The 12,597-nt window shown below is 47.6% G+C and overlaps 1 protein-coding gene across 2 annotated transcripts in view; it reads left to right on the forward strand.

Moving 5' to 3' along the window:
- TMEM198 (transmembrane protein 198) overlaps window positions 1-12,597 on the forward strand; it is a 189,770-nt gene that overhangs the window by 126,910 nt on the left and 50,263 nt on the right. For both annotated transcript variants that reach the window (XM_069227202.1, XM_069227201.1), the window contains exon 3: window positions 5,647-6,222. In XM_069227202.1, coding sequence (XP_069083303.1) covers window positions 5,647-6,222 — 576 coding nt within the window. The remainder of the gene's footprint in view (window positions 1-5,646; window positions 6,223-12,597) is intronic.

A 12,597-nucleotide genomic window follows, 5' to 3' on the forward strand; every position in this document is an offset into this window, starting at 1 on the left:
ATGAGATAAGAACAACATTTACAGGCCTGTTTGCAGAAAGGGAGCTCTTAGAAGGATACTGGTAAATAAGGCTTTGGCATGTGGAGGAAGGAAGTGAACCTGGAGAACCTAAGCCGCTAAATGGAAAGCAAGAAAGCACGAGTTACAAACCATAAAGCCAATGGCAAACAACAGGCAGAATGCATTCCCAGGTCAACTTTCCGAAACTACCCAAGATTTATTTCGCATACCAGACAGCTGTGCTGTCCAGTAGGCTGCGACCTCAAATGGGCAGGACACCAGAGACTGAACAACGTGTGTGTGTGAGTGAGACAAAGAAAAGTTACAAAGGAACCGCTAAGTGTGTGTGAGAAACAGAGGATGAGCGAGAAACACTGCATTAAACGGGAGTGAAAGACAGCCATGAAGGAAAACATCACCAGCGGAAAAGAATACGAGAAAATTACAGAAATACAGACAAGAGAGTGGTGAGCTTCAAAAGAGAGAGAGATAAGTGTTAAAGAGACACATGAGAAAGAGACAACATAGAGAGAGAGGAAAACAGGTGAAATAGAAAAGGAAATGTTGAAAGACGAACAGAGATATGAGGCAGACGAGGGAAGAGAAAATTACAGGAGCGGAAGAGACACAATGGTGAATGAAATAAGAGATATAGCGAGGAAGAGAGAGAGGATAGAGGGAGGTCAAGAAAATCAAAAGGGCAGCAGGAAGGAGGTGTCATTAACCCTTCAGGCATTTGAAGACCTTGCCACCTCTTTCCACCCCTGCCCTCTGGGGGTCTAAAGTTGTAGTGCCACCTCCCGAGGGCAGCTCACACCCTCGGAGTGAAAAGAGAAACAAAATACTAGCTGCGTGTCTGGGGGGGCTCAGGTGCAGCTCCAGCCTTTCAGGCCTGAACATGACATGGTTCAGATCTCTGGGGCATAGCATTCTGGGCCTGTAAGCACAGATCAGAGATCTGCTGCTGTAATCAGTGTCCTGGGGGTAATGCAAGTCCCTGCAGCTCCTGAGGTACAGGTAAGCTGCCATCCTGGGGAGCCCCTTTATACTGCAGCCGCGTCCCGTCCTGACGCCCCCTCACATTTTGGCCACCATGAAGAGTGTCTGTCAGGCTGAGCAAGCAGGTGCTAAATGCATAGGGGCTTGGCTGCCTGAGGTGAACTTAGCAGGCTGAAGATGTCACAGCTCCATGTGTGTGACCTCTGCAGCCTGTCAAAGTGCCTTGAGGCCTTCACCTTCGTGATGAGGGATAGTGTCACTGATTGTCTCAGACCTGAGCACTTCAGTCTTATTCCCGAAGTGCCCAGGCCAAGTGTCAATTACTGACACATTGTCACAGAGTGAGGAGGTGTCAGCAGTCTCACTGACCCCATCCCACTCAGTGACGAATTACAGACCGCTGCCTTCCCTCATTGACTGACTAAACCAGTGAGGGAAGGCAGCAGTCCCAACCCTCAAGGGACCTTTGAGGCTTGGGTCTGCTGCCTTTCCTCAACGTCAGTGAGGGAAGGCAGCAGTCTCAACCCTTCTGGTATCTCTGGGGCAGAGCTGCACAGAGAAGTATGATTTTATTTTTAATGTTTGGTGAGTGCATGCATGCATAAATATTCATGAGTGAGTGTTGGGAATGGATGCGTGTGCATGTGTGAATGCATGAGCGTGAGTGTGCGTTTGTGTCCCGACCTCACTCCTTCCTGTTAAAAAAACAGGCCATCGCTGCCTTCATGTCTCTAAAGTAAGGCTTGTGTGCACACCCCAGCTTTGGACTTGGATGGTGGGGCCCTGCTGGTCTTAGAGCACCCCTCCCCCCCCACCACCCCTCACTGGGCACTTAGGTCTGTCTGCCTCGTGTCAGTGTGAGTCCCGGGTGCTGTGAGTGCCATTTTCATGCGTAACAAATGCGCCTTGATGGACTCCCCCTTTAAGACGACATAAGATTGTTTTCAGCGGGGGCCCTCTTCACACTCCGAGACATCCCTGCCAACATTAGCATCTTCGTGGTGTTGTCACACATTTGAAAGCTGTTCCTTTAGTGATGACTCGTGCAGCCCTAGCATGAGTCACCTCCTCCCTGCGTGTGCACAGGAGCCCGGGGCTGGACCAGGAGTGGTGCTGAATGTCACAAGACTTGAAGAGCCTTCTGCAGGTGCCCATGGTCAGGAAGAAGTGCCGGGGTCCAAGGCTTTGCTCAGAAGCCCTCGGCTGGCGCTATCAAAGGTTGGGGTGCTGAGTACCAAGGCTGTGTAGTTTTTATTCCATCTCATGTCTCTTTCATCCACCATCAGACACTGCCTGCCTCTTTATCTCACTCCTAGAGGTTCCTTTTCAACCCTGCCTTCCTCCGTTGTCACTGTTTTCAGAGACCTTTTAAGGCAAGGGCAATGTGGGCTGTGGCCCGGCCCCTAGCCTTTTAGGGGGCCCCTGATAGAGCCATCTCTGTTCTGCAGAGAGACTTCCCCTGGGGGCTTTCAGTAATTCTTAAACACATTGTTTTAATACCATTCTCCTGTGATTTATTCTTAAGGTGGGTGATGTGTGAAGAGTCCATTACAGACATTTTGCAGAGAAATGTTGTGTTTATGTTTCATGCAACATCCATAAAAAAGTTTATTTTAGATCATAACAGGACCTGACTTATGAGGGTGTCACAGAGATTGTTTGCAGTAATATCAGTGTTCTGCTGCACAATACTGAAAACACAAGTTACTACCCCTGAATAATAGATGTAAACACATTTAGGATTTGGACGAGGGTGCCTGTGCAGTGTCAGTGACCTGGCCAAAGAGGGCGTGAAAGAGATGAAAATGGATCATAAATAAAGCTGTTCTAAACAGGGGACCCCAAAATCCGTTTGGCCCAGGGCCCCTTAAATCCTTAAGATGTACCTGACATCCCTGACTCCTCTCCACTATCGCCTCTCCCCTTTCCCTTGTTGTGCCTTTTCCCAGCCTCCCCTTTTAACTCCTTGGTCACTTCCTGTTAGTGAAGAGAAGCCAGACGTCACGTCACTGTGACGCTCCAGACCTGTTCTGCTGTCTCCTCCAGTGGTTGTGCCTATATAGGGAAGAGCAAGAGGCTGGATTGGTCAGTATCCCACCTCACTGTGCCTGATTGGTCCTGCAGGGGTGAGGTGTGGTAAGGTAGAAAGTGGGCACTTCCGATTGGTCGAACAGCTTGTCCACTTTGTAGGAGGGCGGGGGTGTATTTTCTGTGAGGATGCCCCCTGCTGTGAGGCTCTGGGCCTAGGGACTGTGAGGAACCATGCTGTGGGCTCTGCTGTAGCATGTATAGCAAAAGTTTATGAGGTGACAGAAGAGGTCCACTCCCTGACCTCCTTGCATGCCTCACCTCTTCGCCTCAAGAGCCAGGTTCGTTCTCAGTGGCCTCCAGTACTTGGAGTCACCAAAGACTGCCAAGCCCCTGTGGCGGAGAAAGAGAAACAAGCAGGACAGGAAGCTGCTTTATTTCCAGACCACCATAGACTGCCCTGTCCCCGCTGGAACAATGGGCAGGCTGCGTGCAGGCCACCGGCACTGGGCTGACCACTAGCCTCAGTGTCAGAGAGACATGGGGAGAGGACAGCCAAAACCAGGACCTGAATGTACCCCAGCGTCCCCGTCCAGAGGCACGCGCCCCGTTACAGGGAACCTCAGGCCCTGAATGTACCCCAGGGTCCCCATCCTGAGGCATGTGCCCTGTTACACAGTCCCTCAGGATGCGTCTGCCCCAAGGTCCCCATCCTGAGTCACGCACCCCGGTGAGGCACTCACCCCATCACAGGGGACCTCAGGACCTGAATGTATCCCAGGGTCCCCATGCAGAGGCACGCGCTCCATCACAGGGAACCACAGGACTAGAATGTACCCCAGGGTCCCCCCCAGAGCCACGCGCCCCTTTACGGGGAACCACAGGACTGGAAGGTACCCCAGGGTCCCCATCCAGAGGCACATGCCCTATCACAGGGAATGTCAGGACCTGAATGTACGCCAGGGTCCCCATCCTGAGGCACACATCCCATTACATGGAACCTCAGGACCTGAATGTACCCCAGGGTCCCCATCCTGAGCCACGTGCCCCATTAAACTGTACCTCAGGACCTGAATCTTCCCCAGAGTGCCCATATGGAGGCACATGCCCCATTACAGGTAACCTCAGATCCTGAATTTACACCAGGGTCCCTATCCTGAGGCACGTGCCCCGTTATAGGGAACCACAGGACCCATTTGCCCCAAGTTCCCCATCATGTGGCATGCACCCCAGTACACTGTACTTCAGGACCTGAATCTACTCCAAGGTTCCCATCCTTAGGCACGCAGCCCATATAGCGAACCTCAGGACCTTGAATGTACCCCAGGGACCCCATTCTGATGTACACGCCCCCTTTTAGGGAACCTCAATACCTGAACCTCAGGACCTTGAATGTACCCCTGGGTCCCCATCATGTGTCACAGGGCCCTTTACAGGGATCCTTAGGACGTGAATCTACCCCAGGGTCCACATCCAGAGGCACGCGCCCCGTTACAGGGAAACTCAGGACCTTGAATGTACCCCAGGGTCCCCATCATGCGTCACACGCCCCTTTACAGGGAAGCTCAGGATGGTGATCTACACCAGGGTCCACATCCAGAGGCACGTGTCCCAGTACAGGTAATCTCAGGACCTGATTCTAGCCCTGGGTTCCCATCCTGTGCCAAACAACCCCCTTATCGAGAACCTAAATGGTTCTCATTGATATAATTCACAGACACATCCCAGTGAAGAAATCACTCTATGCATTCAATGACAACATTCATGTTGCAACATGCGACCACCCTTTTGATATATATGTGGATAACACATTTATTCTGATTATTCACCAAGTAGCATTGTCCAATTATCATCCACGTCTGTGCACGAAGTGTGTTACCAGTGCACAAAATGAAAAAAACACCAATGAGTAGTGAAAGCAGAAAGTGACAATGATGTGAGTCTTTTGGTTTGTGTGTTTACAACAAACAACTGATGTGAAAGTTCCAACAAATTAGGTAAAAATGTTTGTTGTTTAGTGATGACGTTCCGACGTGCACTTGTCCTTACTTTAGTGTGTAGCCTCGAAAACGAGGCTTGGAACGCAGTGTGCGTGGCACCGCTGGACTGTCACTGAATGTGATGATCTGGGCGAGTCTAATGGAGGCGGATGCTGGGTGGGAAACTTTGGCCGCTGCCAATAGCTTATCATTGTTACGTGAGATATTGATCAGTTGCTACCCTAATATGTTTAACTTTCACTTTTGTACTCCTTTTTTATACTTCGGTTGTAGTCTGATGCCCCCATGCACTACATGGCATAAAGGTTTACTGGATCAGTTGTGCTGGTAATACTCAATTATATCCTATGGGATTCATATTTCGGGGGACAGAATATCCGTCACCATTGGGACAAGTAATTCGTCTGCCAAGTTCTAAATAAGGCCCTTAGTCCTTTGGTTAAAGGACACTCCACACATTACTGCTTCATTCCAGAAGGGGGGGAGGTTGAGAGTCAGGGAAAAGGAGAGTTGAGGCACCACATAAAGAACAGATCCCCAATAATAACACAGAAACAGCTGAGGATTGAGTTGTTCATGCTCACCCCACTCATGTCTCCCTTCTCGTCCTCTCCTCTAGGTTACCGCTGCTTCAAGGCTGTGATGTTCCTCACGGGGCTCATGTTCGGCTCCATCATCATCTTCATGCTTTGCTACAAAGAGCGCGTCTTGGACACGCAGCTGAGCGTCGAGGCCAGCGTAGGCATTGGCTTGGGCATTGGGATTCTGTGTGGCCTGGTCACTATGCTGGTGCGCAGTGTGGGGCTCTTCATGGTGGGACTCTTGTTGGGGCTACTGATTGCCGTGGCAACCTTGATCATCATGGAGCAGTTCTACCACCCCCCCACCGTCTGGATTCCCATCGGGCTGCTGCTAGGGGTAGGGATGCTCTTTGCGGTCTTGACACTGCAGTGGCAGCGGTTCTTTACCACGCTGTCCACAGCGGTTTTTGGAAGCGCCATCATGACCGTCACAGTGGACTACTTCATCGAGCTCTTCCTCCTCGTCCAGTATGTCTACGACCGTATGAAGGTGGCACCGCCGCAGACTATATGCTGGTACAGTTGGGTCATCCTCGGCATCTGGCCGGTCCTGAGCATCCTGGGCGTGCTGGTGCAATGGAAGGTCACTGCAGAGGGATACTCCCACACTGAAGGTAAGAGCAATAGACTTCTAACGGGGGATACTAATACACCGAAGATAAGGGCTATAAACTGAGACTTCTAATGGTGGATACTCACACACTGAAGGTAGGAGCAATGGACTGAAACTTCTAATGAGGTATACTAATACACCGAAGATAAGGGCTATAGACGAAGACTTCTAATGGGGGATACTTACACACTGAAGGTAGGACAGATGGACTGAGACTTCTAATGACAGATACTTACACACTGAAGGTAGGAGCGATGGACTGAGTTATCTAATGGTGGATACTCACACACTTAAGGGTGAAGTGATGGACTGAGACTTCTAATGGTGGATACTGTCACACTGAAGGGAGGAGTGATGGATTCAGACTTCTAATGAGGGATAATAGAACACTGAAGATAGGAATGATAGACTGAGACTTCTAATGGTGGATACTCACACACTGAAGGTAGGAGCGATAGACTGAGACTTCTAATGGTGGATACTTACACACTGAAGGTAGGAGCGGTGGATTGAGACTTCTAATGGGGGATACTCACACAATGAAGGTAGGACCAATGGACTGAGATATCTAATGGTGGATGCTCACACACTGACTGGAGGTTAGCATGCTACAGTCAGAGCAGCATCTTGGGTGACACTTCCACACTGAAACATAGGGCTACACCGAGGTGGTATAGGTAGAAAATACTCCCAACTGAAGGTAAATCCCAATGTGAAGAAGCACAACCATAATAAACCAACTGAGCACACACTGCACCACTTTCCTCTTTCATGTCAAAAGCAAGGTCATTAAGCTGCACCACATGGTTCTGCACCACAGGGTTCTGCATCACAAAATTCTAGACCACTAGCTTTTGCATCACAGGTTCTACACCAGAGGTTTATAGAACCACACAGTTCTGCACCACAGTTTCTAGACCACAGGGTTCTAGACCACAGGTTCCTAGGCCACAAGGTTCTAGACCACAGAGTTCTACGCAGTCTCTCCTACTGTTCAATCTGTCCCTGTGCTCCCTGGCAGACTTACTCCATCAGCAGGGCACTTGTTTTTGTATGGACATTGATGATATGCACATTATTTTCACCTTCCCTTGTACCCAAAAGTCCTCATCTCTATGCCACAACCAAGAGAGGTTGGGCAGCTGTCTGGCAATCATGCGGTGGTGCATGCCCGCCTATGGTCTGACCCTCAGCTCCTCTGGAACAAAGACCCTTTCATTACCAAGGGGAACTGAAGAGGGGAATGATATCTGTTGGCAACCATGGCCCAAGCCCTACCCCTGTAAATGTGGTAAGAAGTTTAGATATTTTCCTTCATATACCTTTTCCTTGGATTATCAAGCCATGAAGCATCTGTTTTCCAGCTTCAGATCCTCAAGATTGCATTATGCAACCTCAGTTTATCTCGCCTCCTCCGCCAAATTGGCCCAGTACCTCCAGTTAGTGCAAAATGCAGCAGCCCACTGTGTCTTGGGCTGTTCCAAACATGGTCATAAGGTGTCGGTGATGAGCTCACTCCACTGGTTCCCTGCACGCGCCAGAATTATTTTCAGTTCTAATTACTATACTGGCAAAGCCATCTATTAGAAAACACCTGTCTTTATCCTAAATTTCTTGTTACAGCCCTTTTAGAAGTCTGTGTTGTGCATTTACCGGTAGTTAAATCGAGACTGGCACTCACTTAAAAAAATTCACGTGAGATACCAGCAAACTACATTTTGCTATAAAAGTATATGTTTGTGAGAACAATTTAAGCCATTTCACACACCCCAAATTAGAATGTAAGGGTGATATACTCACTTGATGAAAGTGGTAAAATGGTGGTACTTCCACTTAAGAGGGCAGAAGGCGGGCAGTGCACATTGCAGACCTAGAAACAGTGCTTAGTTTGAGCCGCTGCTTGCCGGTAGGACCCACCGGCACTTATTTTTGGGGAGCGGCACTTAATTTAGCTCATCGGGCATTGCCCGAGAGAGAAACCACAAAGGAGAACGAAAAAGACAGAAAAACTGTTAGAAAGGGAAGAGGTAGGAACCTGCAGAAGTGAGATAAGGGGGCAGGGAGTGGTGGTGGATTAAAGAGGCCCTAGGTGGGTTCTAGGTTACACAACCTTGGCGTTCCGCGTCTGACATGTAATAGCACCAGTCACAGCTTCTGAGTAGAGCTTTGGATACCCACACTCAGTCCCTGATTTAGACATTGGCGGACGGGTTACTCTGCCGCAACAATGACGGATATTCTGTACGCCAAAATATAAATTCCATTATATATCCTATGGGATTTATATTTTGGCAGATGGGATATCTGTCACCGCGGACTGACCCATCCGCCAAGCTATAAATCAGGCCCTCAGTCTTACAAATTAGGCACTGCCTGGAAATCATGCAGAAGCTCTAGTGGTGAGTAGGCTGGAATATGGAGTGAGGTATTTACCAGTCCTGACAAATTCACATACCCCAATTTGCTGCGTTTTACTAGTAGCAGTAAATGTGACACTCCTAAGATATGGAATTAGACGTGAAAACGGGCGCCTAAGTCATCTAGTGATGAATATATCTGAGTTTTCCATTCTAAATGACGGAAGGTTTCTTTTCCCAACATTTACCAGGGAGATGCAGTAATGACCCTCCTCCAGAATTCCTATCCCTGTGCTAGCGGTGATCTATGCTGGGACCAGAACTTAAGGCCCCTTCGTCATGGTGCAAGGATAGGGGAGTTGGGGCTGATTTAGAGTCTGGCAGACGGGTTATTCCATCACAACGAGACGAATATCCCGTCCACCTTATTACAAGAGTGACAGTATATATATAATGGACTCGTAATACGTTCCGTAACGTTTGTCAGAGAGCAACCCATCCACAAAACTCCAAATCAGGCCCTTAGTCCAGTGGTTTCCAAACCTTTTACAACTATGACCCACTTTTTAGAACAACAGACTTTTGTGACCGAGCTACCTTTAATGAACACGAGGCGGGCGATTTGTGAATGTAACTAAAGCATCATGTGGTAGTGCACCATCATTTACAAACAGCACATTTTCCATTGAAAAGGCCACTAACTTTGCAGACATACATTTTTACAGATAGAAACTATATAGCACATAAGTGATAATCGGAGGAAATCAGGGGCCAAATGTATCAAGGAGGTCTTTTGCGAGTCGGAAATAGCGATTTGAAAGAAATCGCTATTTCTGATTCGCAAAATGCTATGTATCAGATTTGCGAATCGGTAATAACGATTTCGTAAAAATCGCAAATGCTATTACCGAATCGCAAATCGCGATACTGTCCCCATTCGCACCTATGGGCCTGTAGGCCCATATATCTGAATTTTTTGCATTTCCAAAATTGCGATTTCTTAACCAGAAATCGCAGTTTTGGAAATTGAAAACCCCAGGGTGCTGGGGCCTAAGGCCCCCTCTGCTGCACCCCAAAATAATTTTTGGGAACATGTAAGGTGCACACATGCCAAAAGGGCATGTGTGCTTTACATGTAAATTTTAAAAATGCATTTAAAATGCATTTTTAAAATTTGCACATTTTTACCACCAGGTTCAACCTGGTGGTAATAGCGATTCCTAAATGCCCAAATCGCATTTAGGAATTGCTTCTTACATTTGCTTAAAAATCGCAAATAAGGAATCCTTATTTATGATTTCTTATTTGGAGAGTTGCAATTTGCGACTCTCTAAACAGGGTCACAATTTTAAGGAATCGCTATTTTTTAGCGATTCCTTAAAATTGCGTTCAGAATGTATTTCAAACATTCTAAAATGGCATTTTGCATTCGCAAACGGGCATTCACACCGTTTGCGAATGCAAAGAGCTTTGATACATCTGGCCCCAGGTTCCTATGAATACTTATCATTTGTGCATCACCATTAAAGTGTGTTGATTTGTTCTGGTCCTATTAAAATCTGTTTTCAGCAAACTTCAGGATTACACAAGAAAATGTGCTTCATGTTTGCTTTTCCTAATTGCCAAATAAATACAATTCATTTAAAGGTACCTACATTTTGTTGTGTGTTGCAAAAACACAACCGCACTTTCCCATCCTCCAGCAAGATTTTCACGTCACCTTTAAAACTGCTCTCCCTTTGCAGTAGGAGAAAGGAATGTAAACACCAATCCCATAAGCATCAGTTTGTCAGAGTCATGTAGCCTGTTTAACCTTTGTGTTTGAAGCACCAATGTAAAACATAAACACAGAATTTAAAAGCATCTTTATTTATTGCTCAGACTTTCACGACCCATCAAAAATGGGCTGGCGGCCCACAGATTGGGAAACACTGCCATAGGGCATGATTTACAGTTTGGCGGATGAGGTTACTCGGTCACAAACGTGACAGAAATCCCATCTATTATTATTATCATTATGATCCCACTATATCCTATAGAAATCGTAATACGGCGGACGGGATAGCCGTCACATTTGTGGTGGAGGAACGCGTCCTCCAAACTCTAAATCAGGCCCATAGTCTGTTGTAGATTCCGAGTTTGCGTAATACTGCCTCCTGGTGGTATGATACAGTAACTTTCTGAAGTTAAAAAAAATATATATTTGATGAATTTCTGCACTAAGAACTAAGGAATAAATGTGTTAAGTTGAAAAGCCTGCGAGTCACAAAATCTAAGGGCCTCATTAAGATTGTGGGTGGACGGGTTACTCCGTCTGCCAAAATATAAATCCCATTATTTCCTATTGGATTTACATTTCGGGGGACAGATTATCTGTCACTGTTGTGACTGAGTAACCTGCCTTCCGAAATCTAAATCAGGCCCTCAGTCTTTGTGATCGTACCGTCCCGCTCTCCTTGCGATTGGTTGGCACCCCCTAGTGGTCTCAAAGCATGCATGAGATTCCGACTGCTCATATCAGGCGGCAAGGGTTTTCCAAATGACAGGTGTAGGTGAAAGACAGCTTTCGGATGACAGTGGTGAGCACCGGAGGGAGCAGAGAGCCCCCCTCCATCCCCCAGCCACCTCCCCACCTGCCCTCCCTGCAGCATGCCGTTTCTTTTTCTTGCATGCCAACCCAGTCCCAGAAGCAAAGACGTTTGCGACTGTTAATGCAGACATGGAGGTGAGGATGCTGTTCCTCCCAGACGTCCATCCAGGCATTCTATGGGATTTGGAAAAGGACATTCTGCCTCATTAATGTTAATGAGGTAGGATTCTGCTAATCCCACTAAATGGGCATTTTACACAACTATATTGTATATCCGTCACAGCGCAATATTAAATAAATGTGGGAGTCTCCAAGCAGTCTGCAAAAAACATTGAGTGCGTTATGACCACACCATGGCTCACCAGGCCCCAAATTACTGATTTAGAGAAAGGGCAGCACCTGCACATCCGAGAAGACTCATAAAAGAGCAGAAGCTTCTCTGTGGCGTCCCCCTGTCCCATCATAAGGAAGGAGTGGAAGGCGGGTGACCTGTTGATGGTGTGATCTCTGGGTTTGCCACCTTTTCCCTCATCGTGATTGGCTGGCCGCCCTCATGGTAATTGGGTGGCCAGCCTCTCTCATGGTGATTTGCTGGCTGCCCTGGTGGTGACTGGCTGGCTGGCCGCCCTTATAGTGATTGGCTGGCTGGCCATCCTCATGGTGATTGGCTGGTTGCCTTGACTGTTATTGGCTGGCTGTCTGCCCTCATGGTGATTGGCTGGCTGTCTGCCTTCATGGTGATTAGCTGGCTGCCCACCCTAGGGTGACTAGTGTCAATGGCGTCAACAGATGGGAGTCTTTCACAAAATTGACATTTATGTGTTTGTGGGGTGGTCCTGGTGATGTCTCCTACTTTTGGGGTACGTTCGCAGCACCCACATAGGATGACTGAATTCTCCCCATGGGGTACTGAGAGGCTGATAATTCATTTGCCCAGGATATCTTCCCTTCTGATATTTACCTCACACAAGATACCTAGGGCATAGTTTGGACAGCATTACGTGGGTTTAGGTATCCTGGGGCAGGGATAGCCAATATTCAGTATTTAAAATGCCCTTTCTTGATGTCCCCTCTCAAAGATTTAATTAAAAATTGGCAGTACCCCTCACCCCAAGTAGGCGGATTGCTTCATTATCGGGTTCCTCCTCTCCCTGACCGATTTTTCTTGTATGTGGGCTCGACTGTGGCTCTTCAGTGGGTTTAGTAGTGTACCACATGTATATGGTCACACTTGTGAACAGTTAGCCCATCAACTCTGTAAATATGTGTAATAGTCTACCTGTTGGTAAAACAAACCTTTTATTGACAACTATCCATCTGTAAATCTGTATAATTGGTACCAAACGTCCCCACGATGCCTGCTGCTTTATCAATACAGCAGGCAGTAAATTCAACAATAATTTAGACTTTTCACACCATGAGGCTAAAA

This window comes from Pleurodeles waltl, chromosome 3_2 (genome assembly GCF_031143425.1).
Source record: "Pleurodeles waltl isolate 20211129_DDA chromosome 3_2, aPleWal1.hap1.20221129, whole genome shotgun sequence".
In the NCBI taxonomy this organism is placed as follows: Eukaryota; Metazoa; Chordata; class Amphibia; order Caudata; family Salamandridae; genus Pleurodeles; species Pleurodeles waltl.